Below are 22,260 nucleotides of genomic sequence, written 5' to 3'. Positions count from 1 at the left end.
CAGAAAAAAATCAAAACAAACAGAAAAGTGCAGTTCTTACTCATCATGTACAATCATGGGCCCATCACGGTTGGAAACTTCCTCTTTGATGATGCTGATTAGTTCAAAAGTTTTACTAATGGGACTATCAGGATTTGGCCATTTTGGACACTGAAAATGCCTCACTTCAAGTACATAGTCATCCTAAATGATTAAAAAAAACCAACAAACAAAAAAATCCCATTAATCAATTTTGTAGAAGATTGATTTTCTTTATTATTTTTCTTCACCTTGTGCCAGCTCCAACCTCCAGATGCAGAACCCCACTGCTGTGGAGGTTGGACTACCCTATTCCCCATGTCATCATATTACCTTATAGACATTACTCCCTTTCAAGGATGTTTCTAGGGCATGGATTTTTTTTAATCAGACATTTACCATCAAAAATGTAACAAAATGTGGGCATTGCTTTCAGAAAATCAAGTCCTTAGTTATATGCTTATGACAGCATTACCTGCGTAGCTTCTAAAATGAAGTCTTGGATTATGAGCTTCTCCTCGTTAGACAGACACTTGTGTTCTTCAGCAAGCATAGTTACTTTGAAACTCTCACAGTTTATAGGCTCATCTTTATTTGGCCAGTACACAAATTCATCTTCAGCCTCCAGGAAAAAAAAAACCAAACCAAAAACGGAGTCATAAAAGCAAGTAATATTAAGATCTTAAATGCAAAATCCAACATAATAAATAATGTGTCACATATATAATCAATCCAGCCATCTAGATTTAAATTGACAAATCAAATTTTGAGTGGGATAACAAAAGCAAAATGATGGTTTTCAAACACCTCTGTCATGGTCCTGACTGGAAGATCCACGTACCCTGTGGACCTACATAGCAAGGATCCTGCAGTGCTGCATTGTGCCACACATCCAGCCTGGCCCTCAGGCTGTGCTGTGCATAGCCCATGGTCATATGATGTATTTAGCTGGTGTGTTCTAATGTATGTGTGGTTTTGGGGTTATCTAAAAGTGAAGAAAAAAGGAACATCCTTTCTGTCTGACAGCAGAAATGAAGAGAGATTTTTTTTTGTAAAGAAAATCCTATAATCGTTGTAATAACCAAAATGGTCAGATGGATAGGGAATCCTCCTTGTCATGTGTCCTGGATGGCTGTTGTGTGTTTCAGGGACAGTGGGGTGGACTGCAGCTGTGGATGCAGAGCTCAGAGAGGCCATGGCTGTGTGCTGGGTGGGTACCACCGCTGCCTGGCCAAGCTGGCAGGGTTTCAGTGCCCTTCCTGCACACCCTCCTCCAGAACTGCTGCCCCATGCCCTGCGTGCCCACCCTGCTGGCAGCTCATGGCCACTCATGCTCCCCACAGGCTTTTTCATGTGTGAGGAATGCTTGGCCACTCGTGCTCCTGGCCAGTGGTGCTCCTGGCCCTGCCCAGGTCCCACCAGCTGCTGTCGTGAAATAAAGAACCTCAAACTTCTGCCCTTACCTAATAATGGCTAAGAAGCAAGCCATATTACAGCTAAGAAGCTGTGGAGCAAAAACTAACCTTCCAAAATGGTTACTTCTGTTGTTTGCCTCCTTTTATAAATTGTACAGGACTGATTCAATATGTTTTCATTCCAATCACAATCTGCCTAGACAAAGATTTCTAGATTTCTGCTAGATGAATTGGGGATTTTACACTCATCTTGGTATTATTAATTTTTAAGTTTGTTTTTTTTTTCCAAATCCAAGATATTTTCTCATATCCTGCATATTTCAAAATGGTGATACCAATAAAATTAATACAGAAACTCATAACAATCAGCCACAGAACTTACCATATTCTGGCTATCAGGAAGCATGACTATTAACTGGGCATTATGGTCCCATATCATTCTCCAGAAATCCTTGATAGTGTGTAGTAAAGGATGCTGAGTAATAATGAATTCATTACTTTGATAATAACCCTGCAAAAAAAATTAAATAAATTAATTGACATTCAGAATTGCTGCCCAAGTATTAATGCTTAAAGGAAGGTTCTAGTGGACAGAGTGAGAACCTTGAAAATACATTGCACACTTGTTCCTTTTTGGCTTCCTGAAAATATTAGAAAAAATATAAAACTTCCACTGAAATATTTTTCATGTCAAAAGAATAGATTCAATTGCATTGAAACAGTTTTTAAGAATAAAAATATATTTGATAAAAAACAGGATGAAAGAGATCAGAGGAGACCCAAACAGCCAACTCAGAATAAAAATATATTATCCATAATTCCAGAGGAGCTGACTACCTGGCCAAATAAAAGAATACTCAAAAGATATGCAAAAATGCCAAGCAGTTTCTTAATTTGTACAGATATCTCAGATCAATCTCTTACCATGAAAGAGAGTTCCTATGCAGTAATGCACCTGAAAGATCATGTACACATACCACTGCATAGAGCTTTCCCATTTTTTTCCTGAATGTCCAGGAGGCATTTACTCCTCCCTCTCAGCTATTGAAAAGGGAAAGAGTTGAAGAAAACCCAGAGAGCAAAAAGAAAGCTAATGAATTACGGTATCTTTAGCTATGCCAGTTGCAAAAATACTGTAAGATGAACAGGTAGGAAGGCAAACCAAAATACAGCCATTAAAAACTAACTTGTTAGTTAACACATTTAGACATTTAGTTCATCTCAAGAGATCTTTCCATAAAGCATTTAGCTTTACCAGTTTTTAACTATGATGTGATTTCTGTTTTTACAGATTGTTAAAATGCAATGCACTTAACCAAACTTAAAACCAGTAATAATGGTAATAGGACTTCCTGGAGGAAGTAACTCTTTCAGGCAGAGTGAATAATGGAAGAAAGGAGCTTTCAAAATCAGGATTGTGCCACCCTAAATCAGCCAAATGGCAACTCTGAAAACAGCTGTTCATTGTTTTTCACCAATATATTAACTGACTTACCATAATATAGGAAGCATTGATGTAGTCTGTGCCTTCACCAGATAGTGATGAGATCCCCACTCTAGATCTTTCCACTGTAAAAAAAGTTATAAATTCACAAATATGTTGCAATGACTCTTATAATATTATCGCAATTATCTCACATCTCACAGTAATGAGAACACTGAGCTCCATCAGTCAGGATAAATTCCTAACCAGCCATCTGTTTAGTTTTTCTATGTGTAATTCTTAATTCATTTCTTCACTCTAAGTACTTTACAGGACATTGCTCCAAACCAATGCAGATGTCTTCAGTTCTTGTTGAGGAACTCCTTTGAACAAGCTTACCAGGAATGATAGATGAGGTTCGGTTCTTTTCTCTGTTACACTGTTTGAGTGCAGTTGAATAATCACACTGCTGTGTGTTAGACTGGCTCAGTAGCTGAAACAATGAAGTTAAAAAAAGTCAAGTAACTGTAGAAAAGCCATTCCTTCATAAGCTGCATTAAACAGAAGGGTGCATATGTTGCAGGTTTGCTGTCTCTCTGAACTTTAGTTATTTAGTTATCTGTCTAAACTACTTAACAAGTCACCAGAATACTTTTTACTGTTTTTTAGCAGTTCAAATTATTCTTGAACCCAAGATAAATAACCATATCTTTGAAGGTGAAGTCTGTCTAGCCAGTGCTGTACTGTGTGAGGGGAGCACACTGATTTATTAATATAGCTCATGACATGTCTGCCAGAATGGTATCTTTCCAGACAGCAGTTTTACCTTAGAGATTTTCAGCAAAGGCACATAGTTAAATTTTCCAAAATCTACTTACTGTCCTATTTCCAATGATCTCTTTTTTGTGGATTTTTTTTGTGGATTCCTTTTTTAAGAGTATACAAATAATTCTGTCCCAACTGACTGCATTCATATGATAAATTTAAACTTAATTTAGGCTCAGCAGTTAAATTTTAGGTAGAGAAAGCTGAGGAAAGTTGTGTTGAAATATCTACTTTTAAGTCATTCAGGTTTACACACCTAAAGATTTTCACACTAGTATCTCAGAGAGCTCACCTTGAATTGTTTCTCCAGTCTGGTCTTTCCTGTTGGTCCAGGTATCAAGAGAGCATTAACGTAGGCATGAATGTGAGTCTCAAGAACTTCTGTTTCTTTACTGAGTATTGCTTCGACCAGTGCATCATGAATGAAGATGTATTGCTCCTAGGAAAACACAACCAAACATCTGAGCTCTCATGATTTTCAGATTCCCCTGGATACCTCTGGTTAAGCTGACACTTCTGATGTGGTCAGTGTTTTTTCACAGGGGTGTTCTCAAATGTGATCCTCTATAGTGAAGGCTGTCCCTCTGCAGTGAGAGTACACACATGCAAACTTGGCAACTACACTTGCAATACACACACATATATATGTATAATACCAATTTCTCACTACCTGTGATATCTCACGTTAACAGAATAGAGTTAAAAATGCAAGCACAGCCTTGAGTCAAATTTTCAAGCCAGTCCTACCCCTAGTTCCTACAGCTATCCTCTATTTTCTTTCTCACATCCTCTGGAACAAGCACCCTAGCTGCTGATTAACTTTTTTTTTCCTATTGAAAGGCACTGGGGAATCTAACCACCTGTTCTTGAAACCTGAAATAGATTTTCAAATGCCCTGCTGTTGCCCTTATTGTTTTCTCTTGGTCTTTCAATATTCTATATACAATCTTCAGTTTAAAGCACCTGTATATAATTTTCTGTCTGAAACTGCTTTCCCCCCATATTTGATTGCCTAATATAAACAGTTTGATAAGGTTTAGTGAAGATCTGAACACCTGACAATGGTGCTTCCTCAAAAAGCTCCGTGACAAAAATACAAGTCCTGCCAAGAAAGCAGTACTGTGGGACGCATGATTTATACAGGCTTCCTTCTGAGTCCTCCTTAATAAACAGACAAGAGCCCAAGGAAAGGTAATTTCTAGTGCACTGCTCTAAGTGTGCCTAGAAGGATGTCTCTATAAAACCAAGGCAAAGGGCAAAAGGGAAAATCCAGTCTGGTGACTGGTTTCCGTCTGTCTGGTGGTGTGAGAAAGAGGATTGCATTATCTCTCCTCCTGCAAACAGAAATAGTCTCATGCTATTAATATTTTATTCTTACCTCAGTCTGCACCAAGTAGTTCCTTTGGGTACGTATGTGTTTTAAGAATCCAAATATGTTGACTGTCCCTTCATGCTGAATTTGCTGCAGCATGCTGTCTAACACTATGTATGTGCCTGTCCTTCCAACACCAGCACTATAAAACAAAAAAATAGTCTTGAGCCTGAAGTAAAACACTAATGGGAAGAACTGTTCCATACACATAGCTTTTTCAACAAACTGCTGCATAGGGACGACTTCCCTCTACAAATGAATTTATTTTATGATACACTCTGCTAAAGGTTCAAGGCTGATAGAAATCTTTTTCTTTGTGCAAGAATAAACCTAAAGATCATTTTCTCAAATGATTTTTAAACTATTGGCTGAAACAGAACTAAGGGATTTCCTGGAGGTCTGCAATTTTCAGTCTTGTAATATTCCTTAGGATACTCTGCCAAATATACGCAGAAAAGGTGGTATATGTCAGCATTTGGGCATAGTTAATGTATTCAAATTCTTTTATGTTTAAACCCCACTTTGAAGCAAACATTTAATTTTGAAACCCACTACAGTATAGGAGATTTCAAAGATAAACTCCAGGAAATGGCAGAACTTGAGAGTATATCTGTAAAAGAAAAAATTTAGTGCTCTTTAGACAAAATTGAGATGGCAAGCAATTGTTGAAAACCATTTTAAAAATAGAAAATGGAAAATAAGGTGTTAATCAACTCATTCCTCTTACGAACTCTGATTAATGTAGTATAGAACCAGCTGTATCATAAAATTAAAGAAAAACTTTTTCTTTTATAAAATATCTGGGTAGGAAGTACAAAGCTAAGAGGTCAGTTTTTGTTATCTAGTCATATATGGGAAGTAGTCAGTTGTAATTCCCCTCTAAGATTCGAAGGAACATCATGTATACTGTACATGTAACTTGAGAGCAGCACCATGCTGGGTCTGCATGGTCCCCTATGGGCAGATCCAGCCCAGTCCATACATGCTAATTCAGTCATCTCATTTCTGCCACAGAGGGGGCACAGGGCACAGGTAGTGTGAGCTCAGATTGCTGTAATAAACTGTCTAAATAAGTACAATATGAAACTCAAAGGTCCAGGTTGTTAATACCCTGTTAGACACAAAGAAGTACAAAGATTACCAGACACCATCTGTACTTGTTATGAAAGACAAAACATGAAAAGTATCAAATAAAAATAGCTAAAATAAGTTTCATGAATCTCATCATTCGTGTCTTCCATATAGCCTGTAAATATAAATAAGTTACATTTCAAACATGAGATGATTCCTTTGAAATTTCATTGTGCATGTGGTGAGGTTAGCTAAAAACCATACAAAACTGAGGTGAGTTATACCTGTGACCCAAAGGAGAGGTCTGACTGAAGCCACACAACTTCCCACAGTTCACTTTTTAAAAACTCAATTTAATCAACTCCTAATGTATTGCCAATATCTCAGCAATCTCAGACCTGACATTTTGAATTTCCCAAAAATAGGCAGAATGTAAATATCAACAGAACAAGAAGATATGGAATATTCATTTTTCAAGCTAAAAACAGATGTCAGTCAGCTTAGATCATCCCACAAATAAAATATCTTCATTTGCAGCATTTGTGAGGTGACTTTACCTGTTGGCTTTCTCAGAGTCAGCTCCAGAAGGACAGAATTCATGAGGAGGTTCTCTTTCCAAATGTTCCATCAAAGGTGAGGTACTACAGTGGAAAACCAGAACCTGCTTATATATTTTACAATAACCTGGTCCTTCATGGGCATTGTGAAGTCATTCCAGGCCCTACAAGCCCTTTTAAACCAATTTTCCCTGAGCTGCCAGTTTCAGTGAGCACTGGCAGAACACCTGCCTGCACACTGCGGCACATGCAGACCTCAACCGTTCCCCAGAACACTCCTCCATTGCAAATGACTGCTAGAGCCCAGAGAATGCTAAAAACAGCAGAGTTGTAGTTCAGTCAGGAATAGAGTGAGTCCTCTCTTGTGCACAGAGCTCCTCTTAGGATTAGAGAGTATCCCTGCACCAAATAAAGCATGAGCCAAAAGCATCCTAACAGTATATTTGCAGAAATGAAACAATTATCCCCACACATGTATCTGGTAAGCTCATAGCATTCAAGATAGCAGTACAGAAATGTGGAAAGGAAAAAGAAGTAAAAGCAGTTTAGAAAAAAAATCCAACCAAACAAACAAGAAAAGAACATAGTGCAGAGCAGCATCATCTTGTTTATGGAGATTTACAGAAGTGGCACAATTGATTAGTTGGCCTCATGAAGGAGAGAAATATCAGCTAAGAATATCAGCTAAAACATTATTTGTACTCCATCAGGAATCGTTAAATGCAAGAGTGAAATTTTGCATAACCCACCAGGGAAAAATTCTTTTTTTCTGCAAAACAAAAGTGGAGTGAACCTTACAGCACTAGAAACCACACCTGCAATGAACCACAACAGGCCCAACAGCGTGGCGCTTGGCATGCGACGCCTTCCGCACGAAGGTGAGGACGGGCAGTGTATACTCTGGAACACCCATGTCAGGCCACTGGGTATAATGGTACTGAGTCACTATGCGTCCACTAGACCTCCCTTTCTGGGAACCCTGCAACAAAAAAATAATTCCACATGTTAGCAGCCCGCATCTTCCTTCATTTTATTTCCATACCTGATAGGTGTTGAACTAGTACTACCCCTATTTAGTTCAGAGCATACCATCTGGCTCTGAATATTCCAGCCTTCAAAGAGAAGGGGAAGGACCAGTGCTTCTGTCTCACCAGCTTGCCCACTGACTGGAAAAATGACCTGAAACTGTCTCAGGAAGCCATAGAGAAAGATTAAGAGCACTGCAGGGTAACAAATTACAGCTGCTCTCAAGAGTCACCAGCTCTTCCTGCCACTCTGCTCCTCTGTTGAGTGAACAGAAAGAGTGGGATTCTTCTCACCCAGCTTTAGTGATCTACAAGGTAAGTAGCCTTGTGTAGGCTGCTTCTCTAAGCTCCCTTCCACCATGGCAGCTCAGAGGCAGGGATGCCTTCAGAAAGCAGGTTATCTCATTCAAAGACTGGTTCCTAAAATAGGCAGAATAAATTAATTGATAGTAAATACTGAACATTTTGCATTAATTATGCAGGGAAGGTGAGAGGCTAGATGTCTCAGACATTTATGTGGCTGGAATAAATTAAGTTTTCAGAATTCTCCTCAAAGTAAGTAACATCACCCTGCTGAGCTGAGATCGGTTCTGGTTACAATAAAACAAAGAGTGTATTCACCTGTCTTTAAAAGGAAAATGGAGAGCTGAGGTGGATTATTTAACTCATACCATATTTTCTTCAAGTTGCTCTCTTTCTGAAAATGTATTGTCCTGCTACCCAGGCAGGCAAAGCTCACATCAGCTCTCCAATGTGATCACTGCTTTTCCTCGATGGTCTTACAGTTTTCTGAGTTTGTTCATCTGGTTAAATTAACTGAAGTTGACGAGCATATTGGCTGGCTGGGATCTACAGGATTTGGCTTTACATATACAGCAGAAAAGAGCTGTCAACTGCCTTAAAAATATTGAGCATATTTTTACACTTCCTTTTGCCCACTTGTGTTTTTAGGATGCTACAAACCTTTTTGATCTTGGTGTTTCTAAGAGTAAAATTTCTCACAGTGTAATAGGCAAGTACATGAACACTCTTCTGAGTAACCAAGAAGTTCCCATATTCTTCACTACCTTCAGCAGGCCAGTACTGGTCACATTTTCTCTGTTAGAAAGAAATTTTCTCTGTTAGAAAATTTCTCTATAAATAATAGAGAAAAAAACCTTAAAATATCCAACTAATAAGTTGAAATGCTCAAATTTAAGAGCAGAAAACTGTATTAGGACTGTCAATATACCCAGTTTATAACAGACATGATCTTATGTGCAAAAGAACAAATAACAATTATTTTGTGCTATAGAGGGATAGCTGTACAAAGATGCTCTTTATTTGGAAAACTCAGAAAAAGAGGTCTAAATTATACTATCAGAGTTAAAAGGGTCTAATAGCGAGGAATTTTCCATTCTATAGACACTCTAAAAACAAAAGAAAATAATGTGATCTATAGGAAAAATAGAAATACATTCAAGTCAGTAGAGTTGTATGTGGTATCTGATTAGTTTATAGTATGAACAGAGTATATTTATATCTGGTAGTGAGCCATACACATAAGAGTGTATGGCTAGAATATGCAGGAGAGAGCTGTGATATGTCCAGCCTTTTGTTTGGGTTGTCATATAGCCTTTTCTAAGAGCATTAGAGCAGTGCTTGTTTTATAGTATAGTGTTGCAAATGAAGTGGTAGTTCCCAGTGCAGCCCTCATCCACAATTGCTGTGCCTGTATCATCTGAGAGATGCTTTATAGGTTGTAGGATAAGATTTACATTCATTTTAGGCATTGCTGCCAGTGTGTGGCGAGTGTGATGCAATGTCTCCTCACGTGATCCCAGATTGCAGGTATATCCCATCACATAATCAGAGGAACACCCCGTGATGGGATTTGACTTCATTTTGTCTCACTGGACAAATGTGTGTCTAGTCACGTAGTGGGAAAGGAACTGTGAGTACTGTGGGTTGTTAACAAGGAGCAGACAGTGAACGTCCAGAAAAATTCACTTCAACTATGTTCTTCTCCTTTCCAGGGTCCAAGGCAACCCTGACAAAGCGCATGAAGGCAAGCAGATAAGCAGATTGGTGGCAAAACGTGGCACAAGGCCCACAGTCTGTCCACTCACATTATATACATGGAGTCTTTTTTTCAGTATAAGATTCTTTTTTGTGGTTAGAACATGGTATTTTCAAGATTTATTGAATATTTTCTTTAGTTTCATGCTACAAATTCTCAACTTTATACTTCTGTAGACATTCCAGGCACAAGCAAATGCTACAAACTATTGCTTTTTGCTCAATAATTGACTAAACCAGATTTCAGAAAGAAAGATAGGAGTTTGCTACAGGTAGATCTAGCAACATCAGAGAAATAAAAATCAGACAATGGTACTCATACCCTTCCTTTCTCAATGAGATTAGTTATCATCACAATAACTTCCACGTTATGTTCCCATATCATTCTCCAGAAATCTTCTGCTGTTGATTTTAGTGGCCCTTGAGCTGCAATATAGGCTTTTGGCTTGTTGTAACCCTAAATTGAAATATAAGAAATGGCACTAGTCAAATCACTGTCCATGACCAAAAGGAGTTTGGGAGGTGTACATGGCATTTTATATATTTATTTTTAAAGACTCTGAAAAGCTTTTAAGTGCTTTTAAATTTTTAACTATTGAAATTGCAGAAACCCTGTGGTATCAGGTGATATATGAATACAACTGTTCTGCCACTGCCCACATTTAGGCAGAGCATTGACACGAAAATGTTATTATGAGACACATAGACATGTGTTGCAAAAGTGGTTCAAAAAACGTATCATGATCATTCACATGTAAATAATTATGTAATGAAAACTGGTTATGGTATATTGGTATATGGTATATGGTATACTGGTGAGGCTCTGAGGCATCTTCCTCTCATGAGATTACCTCAGATGGGACAATTAACCACTCAGGTGAGATACGCTTCTAAAGTGACTCAGATGTGACAGGACATTTTTACTTTAAAAATGTCCCTCATTAAGCTGCAGCTGCTACAAAGAAAGAATTGACATTTTACCTTTACTTTAACTTTGTAGGCCTAACTTAGACCACAATTTTTTTTTTTTAACAAAATCTGTAATATTGTGATACTGTTTTTGAATTAAATCTGTTGATCTCCATATATATTTTTTTGTACAGAAAAGCTGACAGATCAATAGGCCAATGCATAGAAAAAGGCACTTACATCAACGTAGTTGGCATTAATGTAATCAGTCAGTTTTCCATCCTTTTCAGCAAGCTGTGCTAATTTAACCCTAGTATGATCATCTGCAGTAAAACAAGAGAGAAAATAAGCAATTTTTGGTAGGAATTATATTCTTTCTTGTTAAATAATGAAATGTATTTTTACAATACATAAGGCCAATACAGTAACAATCACATATGCAAGCATCCACTCCTTAGGTATGAATCCAATTAAAAGTTCTAATTTGCAGAAAAATAACGAAATTAATCCAAAGTTAGAAGGGATTCAGAATCTAGTAGCGTGGACAGCAGCACCTGGGGTAATTTTAACCTATGACATACTTCCCCTATGGCCTCCAGCTGCTGCTTGCAAAGGTGTACAGGTCTTCTCTAAGTCCTGTGTCATGACTGCCAAATCTGCACAGTGGGATGTCTCAAAATGACAGCAGGCACCAGTGTTGAGGAACTTTAATTTCAAGTTAAAAGAGCGGACTCTGGAGAGCAATGGGACTTTGAAAATGCTGGTCATCTGAAGAGTCAGCAGCCACTGCATCAGGGTGAGCTGAAGTGTTCTGTAGCCTGCACTGACTGTAAGAATTGCACTTGAGTCACTTACAGAGGACAATTCTTGCTACTTCAGCTGCCCTAAAAGCTGCCTCTGCACTGCTCTTTAATAAAACAACCCCTGGGTTAGCACCTTTTGTATGATCAGGTACAAACACAGGGGCAGAGGAAAATCCCTGAGTTTTTGTACCTTTAGAGACATCTTTAGCCAGGGGGACTGGCAATTCTTGTTCCTGGTTTACATTGTCTTCTGCTAGACAGCTGACTCTGTCACCTTTTTTATTAAGCTTTAGTGACAGTGCATGCTGAAAATATACTTAATTTAGAGCTTTCTTGTAATCAAAACAAAGTTGACATGCTACAGAGAGTTAAAAATACGTATTGAGCCACCAAATGATCAAAAAACCAGAGGCAATAGCTTGAAAGAGAGATTAACAAAACTGAATAGATGTATTTCAGAGAAGAGAAATCTGGGAGAGTGATGCAATGGGAAAACAAGTGTGCTGGCTAATGAAGCTGTTGTATTACGTTGTTGCCAGGCATAATACAACATAAACCCAGAACATTTATGTTTATATATGACAGTAAATATATCCAGGGATTTTGAAGCTCATAGATACAATAAATCACCATTATTCTAAGTCAAAGATGGATTAATTTTGACAATCAAAGCTTCTTTCTAATGGCATTAGAATGAAATCTCCCAATTCCCTTTGGGTCACTGCAGAAGACACAAATATATCCTGCTAACACATGCTCACCAAAGCAGCAGAATGTCAGAGGACTAACTTGAAGAAATGTGAAATCTGATGCTAACTCCTCTCCAAGGAGCACTTTGCTGAACAGTAGCTAGAGGTTTCAGTGTAGAAGTATTTTTGGTTCCCCTAATAACATATAAATCTATACATGTTTATAATTATTTCTCACACAAAACAACAAGTGATGTCTTTACTTACAAGCAACGATGTTTATGTATCGATTCTTATTCTTGTTGTCAGGGTGATTAGAGCTGTCTGATGTAATACCTAGATCTACAGTACAGCTCTGGATTTCCTGAAAAAAAAGTATGTCACATTTTAGTAACTATTAAAATACATAAAATCCCTTCAAATACAGTAAGCAAGCATGAAAATAACCACAACCTTATGCCCAATTATCTATGATATTTTACAACTACTTCATTGCTAAAAAAAATGCAGTGAAATAATTCCTTACCTGATAAAACTCTTTCAGTGTCTAATGAGGGAATGAATGCAAAAAAAGTAAAAAAAATCAAATTCCACAGCACAGAACAAATGGATAAGTGTTTATATAAAATTACGATTACTATATGGAAAACAGTTATGGTCATGCAATATATCTGTAATAACAACAAAACTGAGTATTTTGACATAACTCCTAAAGGAAACAAGGTAATTTTCCCAGTTAAAATGGTGGCATCTTTTTTCCTGTCTTTATCTTTAATGTTAGATTACATTTAGGGCAGTGAAAGCCTGTACATATGAGCAACATCACAGACTTTAGCCAGATTATCTATATATTTAACAGTTCACTGGAATTTTTATGTGTCCTTATAAATGCATTAGTTTCTCTGGGGAATGCTTTTGCTCTCTTTGCATTCAGCAGCAAAACCTCCACTGAAGCAGGACCGTGTGCAGTTCAGCCAGGCTCACAGCACAGAGTTACAGCCCTCACTCAGGCTGCCAGCGGTTTCACTGTGAAGCCAACAATTTTATAAAGAGAGAGACAGGCTTGACAAGACAGGCACAAAGTCTGTAAGACTCCCAGAATTAATTCATTTTATTGATGAATTTAGCTGACAAGAAACTCAAGCATTTATAAGGTCCACACTTTTAAATAGCAAATACATTGCCATCACTAAAAGTACTAATGATGTTTCCCAACACTTTTTATAATTCATTTTAATGTCAAACACCTTAATCTACTTAAATATATATATACAAAAAGTGGTTGTCAGTTTAAAAGTTAGATTTTAAATGAGTTATTTTGTAGTAATATAAAAAAACCTTGCTACCCACCCCCCAAAAATCTGAACCACCCTTTTACTTTTCAAATATATGCTACCTCTGCAAAGACAATTACTATATTTCAGTTTTCCCCAATCTTCTAAGTTCTCTATCAGTAGAGAAAAGAACTGAACACTACTTATGGGGTAGTCCATAAAGCCAAAAAAGATCTCAAAGAAATTATGAGGACACCGATTTTTCTTGGTAAGAGTTAAAACTGGCATGAAATATTTCAGATGCTGCAGCTGTAGTTCAGTGACATGCACTATATTTGGTCTTTAAATCACTGTCATAATTTAGGAAATGTAAAATTGTAGGAAAAGATCAATTTAGAATGAACAATCTGATCTCTGTATTGCTGTACTCACTAATGGTGAAAGAACCTTGTATCCATTGTATTTACATACAGTCCCTCAACATCTGCTCTTATTAATAGCTAGTCATGTTGGAGTCCAGTTCCATCAGTGCATATGCACATATGTAATGTATGAATATGTACTGGACATTCACAAGTATTTACAAATTTGGTCCCACAGTCAAATGGATATTCTGAATGTTAAATGAATTGAAGAAGAAATGCTGATGAAGAAGATTATGTGAAGGGCATGGAATTTTTGGTCCATTAGATCACAATACTTAGGCTAGAGAAACAAAGGCAAAACTTAAAGATGCAAAACTCTGAATTTTTGCTTTCATTATTGTTTTTGCAACAGGAAGATTACAATCATATTTTAAATTAATATAGATCTGTTAAAATACTTGTTTCCATCCCAACTGACTGATTTTATTAGAAAACTCTTGTAAAAATTGCAAATGGCAGTTTTAATTGCGGTGTTTGGGGTTTTAATGTTTATGTGAATTAAGTTAGAATGTATCTGTATTTAAATTGATTGCAATACATGAGTGTGAAAAACAATGAAGATCATTAGTTACATATGGTAATAGTAACACTGTATGATTAGAGCATATGTTTCAACATTTTGAAATAACTCTTATGAACCATATACTTTAGGAAAGGAACTGTAAAACTTTCACTACCACATATGAAGACTACATTAGCTCCCTGTTAATCAGAAGTCTTGCCATGGGTACTCATTATTACTTCCATTTTATTTTCTCTGTAAATGGAATAAGCAAATGTGGGTAGCTTCTGCAAAATTTAATTGTCATTAGTATTGGAAAAGCTTTAGATCTATCGCTGTATCTGGTAAACCATATACATTGCACTACCTTTGCATAGTTTATCCACACACTTTTTCAGTATTTTATCACAATAATAAACATTCCCATTTGTATTCCAGTTCTGCTAGCTTTTAGGAATCACCCTAGGCTTTAAACTCCATACTGGGCTCAAAGCACTCACATTTACATGCATTCATGAAAATGGTGCCCAGGTCAGAATGTAATGCCCCAATTTTTGTTTGCAGGCATTTAAACTTAACATTATTTGTACATGCTAATAAAAAGATGACATCATAGAGCCATACCTCAAATTCTTCAGAAAAACCATTACTTGCATGTAAATCTGCAACATGTTTGGGAAAATGCTTTATTGGAATTGCTCCAACATCATCTTAGGGGTGGGAAAAGACAAAAAATATATTTATGTAGAATAAAAAGCCAGTGACATATAATGAACTTTATATGTAGGCAATCCACAAAACATCCTGAAATAAAATTCTTGGCATGAACTTTGGATATACAACTCCCCAAAAAATACAACATTCTTTGACATCATTAATATTTCTAAAATAGTTACCTAACTCTTGTACATTTCTAAATTATTATTTGGAAAGATGATAATGAAAATGCCTTGCTAGGTCTTGCTCTATCTGTAAGCCCCCCCAAATCAAGGTGCTGATTCTGCAAGATGCTGAGCTTGTCTGTAAATAGAAGAACGCACAAAATTCCCTGTGAAGTCGAGGAGATATGGAAGGATTAGTTCTTTGCTACATGATGTTCAAAGGGAGAGAGCTCTGATAATACTGACAAAAAAGGAATGATTAGGCAGAGTTGTCTGGATGCTCCACGCTGATTAGTGTTGCACTGGAACTTGGATCCAGTATACAGATGAGCCACATAGTCCCAAGCCTACTAAATTAAAGCAGCATTATGCCATTATTTTCATATTAACTGACAGTTGCATGTTTGCATTGGCATCCAAAAGAATCAGGAATTAATTTTCATTTTTTACTGCATTAGTGACTACCTTCCATACAGAATTTTCTCCCAGCTCTCTCTGTGATTCTATGATTACCTATTGATAATAATCTTATGTCTGATCGTGGCAGTACTGACCAGAAATTTTTACATCAGGCTTCATGCTTCAAGTTTTAAATGAAAGTTTTATGTGCTACCCACAAAGAAAAAAATCTACACTCTCAAGGAATAAATGTGATTACTGTAACATCTCCATTTTACTTTATACAAACACAAAAAACCCCCTTGTGTAGAATATGCATCAGGAATCACATTAAAGACCTTTGGGACTTTCAATGTTCTTTTTACTGCAAATATGCTGTGCAAACAAAGTCATCTGTTTGCTAATTATCTGCTAAAGGATGACATTATTTCACTTAGTTTTGGTTCTGAAGAATAATTTTGTTGGGTTTTTTCCTTAAAGCCTTTCATGGTTTAAAAATATGTTTATTTCACAATCTGTAATTTCATCATCATTTCATATGTCAACAAAACATCAGAAACATTGAACAAGGACCTGTTATTCACATCAACAGATGTTCAGTATTTATCCATACCAATAATTTTAGCTTTCAGTTACCAAGAATTTGTTGATTTGTACTAGGATCCATCTGGTCTTCCACTTATATGACTGGGTCTGAATACAAAAGGTGAATTTATCCAGTCAAGCCTAAGAGAAGCTGAACAAATGTGTAACACAATCTTCACACTTTGGAGATGAAACCTGGAATGTTTCATTAGTGTTTACCCTAATGATATGCAAACACAAAACCAGAAGGCAAGGTAAATGACCCAAAGAGAGAGTACAATAATGGAGAAATAGATTTTAGGATTTGTTCCCTTGCCCATGAAAATCTCCCAATTCAGTCACTTCTGAACCCAGGAATGTATTTTATATCTGGATGGCAGGTATCACTTCAAACTACTTAGAGTTTGACAGTGGATCTGAATCCTACCCTGTAATTCATGACTACTTGAATGCATGTTTGAATTGTGCTGTGAAGAGCCATGGCATTTTCTGTGAATAACTGCAGATCTCCTATCTCTGCCAATGAAAGGAAGGAAAACATAATATATAATTCTATGGAAGGAAAACAATATATAATTAGATCTGTGAAGTGTGCTTTTGGTCACAGCCATGAGAATTAAACTTAGCAGTTGCAAAACACTCTTCCTGACTTACACTCTTTTCTAGTATTATATTGTAATTAGATGCAATTGTAAAAATACACTGCTGAAACACTTGTGCAATAGAAAACACAGTAACTGTTCACTTGACATCTGTTGCATGCAAAATAAAACTGTTTCCTCAGTGCTTGCAGCTTTTTCCATAAAATGTTTTGTGTATCTTCAGTCACTTAGAAAAAATTTTATCTTTAATGTCTATCACCATTTCTGAAGGAAAACCTTCAGCTTCAAAACACGCATTTTAGGCACTCAGAATAACTGTAAGTGCAATTATGATGATGGAAAACACTTTCCTCCTGGGGTGAGCCAGTCAGAAAAAATTGTAAGAAAATGGTACAGTTGTAATGCAATATAGTTAATGATGGAGAGTTAAAGCAGAGATTTCCTATAATGATTGCTGCTTGACATTCATATATAATCATGTTTTCTGAAATCAAGCCATAGCTCTGTTTCTTAACCATTTAGTAAAAGGTTATGCATCTCCTAACAGTGGCAATCCATACAAGATGCATTTGAAGATTTCTACAGTTCAGTTATAATGGAAGCCCAGTGTTTGGGATTTATTTAATTACATGTGTTTACTAGTAATTCACACAAGGGCTGATTTTCTTCCTTTAGTCATTCCATGAAAATCCATCTCCTTGTATAATAGCATAGTTTGTGAAAACATCACTTGTGGAACAAGATAACCTTGTCTCATATGTGAGAATGTGACTTAGGATCTGCTTCAAAATGAATCTATTTTAGGTTTAAATAGATAATTGAAATTAATCTATTTAATTCTATACAGACTGAAAAAGCTGGAAGGCTGCACGTGCTCCTCTGATACTCTGAGGAAAGAAAGGAATTTTATTTCTCCAAATAAATTTGCAGGATATAGAATCAGAAAATGCTAATAATATTCTGAACTTCTGTGTTATTTTCATGACAGGTTCACATACCTTTACCATAGTAATTATGCCAGTAAAATATGTAAGTATAAGAACACGCTGTAATTGCAAGTGAAATGCAGACAGATGAGGCACATTCTCATCCTTTTACAAGTTCCATACACAGATAACAAATCCAATTAAAGGCAGAAATACAACAGAGTATGTTGCTGGTGTAATCCTCTAGAGCTGTTTAGTGTAGTTCAGATGGCTACGTGAGCAGCCACTCTAGTGAGGCTACACTTAAAATGGCTACAAAGCACAGAGTATCCTTGAGGCAATTCTGTAAATATCTGTAATAAAGATATTTCTGTTCTGTGTTACCTGCAGAAAAGACTATTAATAACACAAGTCTGCCAATATCAAGTGTACCTGTTTACACAGATTTGTACAAGAGGTATTTGGATTTTTACATTCAGGAGTATTCAGAATTTTTACAAAACTCTGGTTCACAGATGTTACAGTATATGAAGAATTCATATTGACACATATAAAGCAGCATCTTCCAACAGTTAACACCAATCCAGAGAACAGTTGCCAGAAATACCTGAGACTGGGAAGATTGGAGCAGGGGGAGCAGAAATCACTCGAGGTGATGTATTGTCTTCTAAATAAAAATGAGCAGTCTGGAAACATTTCCTAGAGAGGAAAAAATATACAAAAATATTAAAAAATTTAAAAAAGGAAATAAAAAAGAAAGCAACAAAACCTCACCAAAACATCATTAGATGATTTGGAATTCTGGCATTATTGAGTCAGTGCGAAAAATCATAGTTTTGAAAACCAATTTCATGGAGTGTCAAATACTACTGCTACAATATAAATATTCCCACAGCATTTCACTAAATTATGCATACAACATGAAGATACAACATTACCTCAGCATAATGCATAATTCATGCATCTTTACCTATACCAGAGGCAGAAGATAGAGCACACATCAGACATAGTGACAGCTGAAAAAGAAACTGCATCAGGAGCTACTGTAGATGCTGCACAACTCCAAGTACAAAAAATGTCACTGTCTTCCTTACTTATCCAAATTCACTTAAATAATTACTGTTCCCTTTCATGTGATGATGCTAGCCTGAAGAGGGATCAGAGTACAAGATCAGTTCTGGTAATTCATTGATAGATGACACTGCAGACATGGAAATGCAAGAAAAGACAACCTGCCCTGTAACAGCCAAAACAGTGGCTCTAGAACTGTGACTGTGGCTAAACAACTTTTCATAATGTAATTGCAACACTGAGGGACACCTTAACCAAGGAGCTCTTCCCAAAGCTGACAGATAGAAACAGGGGAATTTCTAACTCCAGGGGATGCCAGCTTTGTTGCAAAAACATTGAAGTATGAATACAAATGGAACCAACCTTAACTGTGACCCACAATGTTATTTGTATCTGTGCTGTAATCCAGATGTTAAGATAATAGAAATAGAATCTGTTAAGAATCCAAGCTATTCAAAGGAATGAATAACCAACTGATGCTGTAAGCATGGCAAAGCCTCTTGAATTAAAAAATCTTCCTATTATTAGACACGTTAACAACAATCTTAACTTTGGGTCACTTAATCTCTCTGAAATATTATTCACTAGTCATTAAATTTAAAAAGAAATATATGCATCATGAAAATACTAATCTCATTTTATATTTACAAGTTTCTTCAAAGCTGTTGACTTCAGCTATAGTATGATTGTTACTTCATGTAATCACTGTTATTTTAAATTCTGTACTGTTCCTGTATCACTGCAGTCATAAAACCCCTCATATAATTGTTATAAACAAAAATAAATTTTGAAGATACTTTGAGAAATAGGGAATATGTGGCTGTCATTCTTTTCAGAACCATTATGTAGATAATAAAGGCTTTGGTAAACTTATTTGAATTAAGCCTCTGGGAAACATGCCCATATTCTTGCGATGTGTTGGGAATTTTCTATCAGTGTACAATACAGATTCTCTTATAACAGAAGAAAAAGCAGACAGCTACCTAAAACGGAAAACTGAGGCATGCAAAATAGTTCTGGTAATTCACATGACAATTAAATTTACAGTCCAGATAGCATTCTCTAAAAGCGTATTTGTGATGTTCACAGAGAAGTTTTGACTTTGCATGAGATATTTTGAGCAATACTATCTGTTAGGTACTTGGTTTTACTCAGAAGTGGCAATTTTGGATGCAGATCAAGAACACATTCAGGAGGTACCTGGGAACACCCTTCTAAATTTTAGTCTCTAGCATCAGAGTTAGTGGCTGCTGAGGTGAGAGGGGCTGTCTCAATGCTAGCATAAAACTCAAGAGTTAGTATCAGAACTGAGTGTGAAATATCTGTGAGACACAGGCAAGACTCCAAGTTTCAAATAATTAAACACTTTGAAAAGTCTGGCCCTGTCTGCTGGACACAGCTAATAATGTGTTGTGTTTATTAAAACTGCACCAACCAAACATGCCAAGAAATTTGATACTAAAGCTCCAAACCCAAAAAGTTTCCTTGCCCCAGCCATCTACTGCTTGTGAACAGCCATCATATGTAAGGTTTATGGACTAACGTTGTCACCTAGTTGCTTGAGAAAAGATTGAGCTATAAAGAATTTAATTAGCATAATTACTTCCACATCTAAAGCTGCATTTAAAATGTCCTCATATTATGCCATACACTCATTATCCCTCACTGAGTCAATGTATTTTTAATCTCTATAAAGTTAATTGCTTCTGAAAATAAATTACACCCTTAGCACATTTGGGAGACAAATTCATAGCAGTTGACTTCACCTGTAATAAGACTCATAAATAGGCACTCCATCTGCTTCTGCATCAGCACTGAAAGCCTTCATGACTAAACCTAATGTTAATACCAACATCCCGTTAATTATCACTTGTTGTTAATGAAAAAACTGATGACTATTTCAAACTTCCAGACAAAAGGTCCCATTACTCAATAACCTGATTATTTAATTTACACCTTTCATCACAGCACTTAGATCTCCAACCTAAAACTGTAATTTGTAATTTAGACACTGCACTTGTTCAAACACACACTGTGTATATGGGGGCAGTGCTAAACCACTGAATTAATTACAGTCTGGATCTGTGCAGCAGCAGCACTTTGGTCTGACAGCAGGGATACTACATCTGAATGAACACTTCAGTGGGAACTACCTGGGACTACAAGGCTAAACCTCAGACTGTGGGGGACACAGATTTTCTTGGAGGCTGGCAGGAGCATGGCACCCTGTGTGCATGGGACTGTGTGTGCAGTGCTCCTGCCCCAGGGACTCAGGAAGAGAGCTGAACCCTGCAAGGCAGAAGCATCTGTCAGAGGATGTGTTTGTGCTTCTGCTGCTCATGCAGAGTGGTCTTAGAGGCATGATTACTTCTTTCTCTGAGAACTTCCGTGTCTTTTGAGCTCACAGGATTATACGCCAGTAGGTATTCTCAAACACTCACTAGATTTTTAAAAAATGTTCAGATATTTAAAGGTCTGGTGAAGCCAAAGGATCTGTAAGTGTATCTTCAATGGATGCCAACTATCCAGTTTTTAAATAGCTGTAATTAATTTTTATGTGTTTGTCAACTGAAATTTTAACTTTCAGATTTTAAGACTTTTATTTATGACATAGCACACTGTTGAGAACTTTTTCCTTTATGGATGGATGAGTGTGGCCTCTGTACATTTAAATCTGGTTTAAATGTTTCTGCATGTGTAAATCTAATGATCCTCACAGAGGGTTCTTAACCCTGTTCCCATAAACTTATCACAGGACTCAAGGCATTAGTTCAAACCATGGCTAAGAAAATTAATGTTCTCTGACAGGCATGTTTCAAATTATATAAAATGGTAGTGGAAAATTAAAACTAAAAAACTAAAATTCAAATAACTACTCAGGGTGTTGTCTGTCATCAGGTTGGTAATTTCTGAAGTGTTGCTATCACGAAATGTCTAACAGGCTGCATGACAGGCAGCTGATACTCAGTATGTCTACAGATGCAAATGGACCTGGAAGTACATTAGCAGTTTGAGGTTCATGTCATTAGAGCTGGTCTTTTACTACAATTCACATATGTTAGTTGAAAAAGAATTTTGAATGGCACAACTCTCACTGATAACTGTTACCAGGTTATCATTCTTCAAGCTCTTCTTAAAATAAACATTATAAAAGCTAATCTGCACAAACATCAATAATTAAGCAAAATGGTAATAATGAAGCCATCAAGAAAAGAAGAGAGCAAATATGTTCAGGTATTCCTGCCACATCTCTGCTGCAAGAATTCAGAAAGTAGACAGATACTGAAAGAAATGGATAGACTCTAGATTTGGACAGAAAATTCTCTCTAAAGCTATTAAAAAAAGTCTATCTGGACAGCAAGGCCACTAAACAGGGCAAAGAATCTCCTTGTTTATTCCACTATAATCTTAATCAGATTGAAGAAATGAA

The 22,260-nt window shown here is 36.7% G+C and overlaps 1 protein-coding gene across 1 annotated transcript in view; it reads right to left on the bottom strand.

Annotated features, from left to right (window-relative positions):
* LOC131592094 (receptor-type tyrosine-protein phosphatase zeta-like) overlaps positions 1–22,260 on the bottom strand; it is a 108,494-nt gene that overhangs the window by 2,210 nt on the left and 84,024 nt on the right. The window contains exons 14-27 of the mRNA XM_058863371.1: positions 18,367–18,458; positions 14,991–15,076; positions 12,433–12,529; positions 10,914–10,996; positions 10,087–10,221; positions 8,670–8,804; positions 7,497–7,660; positions 5,060–5,195; positions 3,974–4,120; positions 3,256–3,349; positions 2,929–3,002; positions 1,816–1,944; positions 494–640; positions 41–183 (exon numbers count right to left, since the gene is read on the bottom strand). Coding sequence (XP_058719354.1) covers positions 41–183; positions 494–640; positions 1,816–1,944; positions 2,929–3,002; positions 3,256–3,349; positions 3,974–4,120; positions 5,060–5,195; positions 7,497–7,660; positions 8,670–8,804; positions 10,087–10,221; positions 10,914–10,996; positions 12,433–12,529; positions 14,991–15,076; positions 18,367–18,458 — 1,662 coding nt within the window. The remainder of the gene's footprint in view (positions 1–40; positions 184–493; positions 641–1,815; positions 1,945–2,928; positions 3,003–3,255; positions 3,350–3,973; positions 4,121–5,059; positions 5,196–7,496; positions 7,661–8,669; positions 8,805–10,086; positions 10,222–10,913; positions 10,997–12,432; positions 12,530–14,990; positions 15,077–18,366; positions 18,459–22,260) is intronic.

The sequence above is a fragment of the Poecile atricapillus genome, chromosome W, assembly GCF_030490865.1.
Source record: "Poecile atricapillus isolate bPoeAtr1 chromosome W, bPoeAtr1.hap1, whole genome shotgun sequence".
Lineage (NCBI taxonomy): Eukaryota > Metazoa > Chordata > Aves > Passeriformes > Paridae > Poecile > Poecile atricapillus.
The sequence above is the reverse complement of the archived record's forward strand: the minus strand, read 5'-3'. Positions and strand labels throughout refer to the sequence as shown.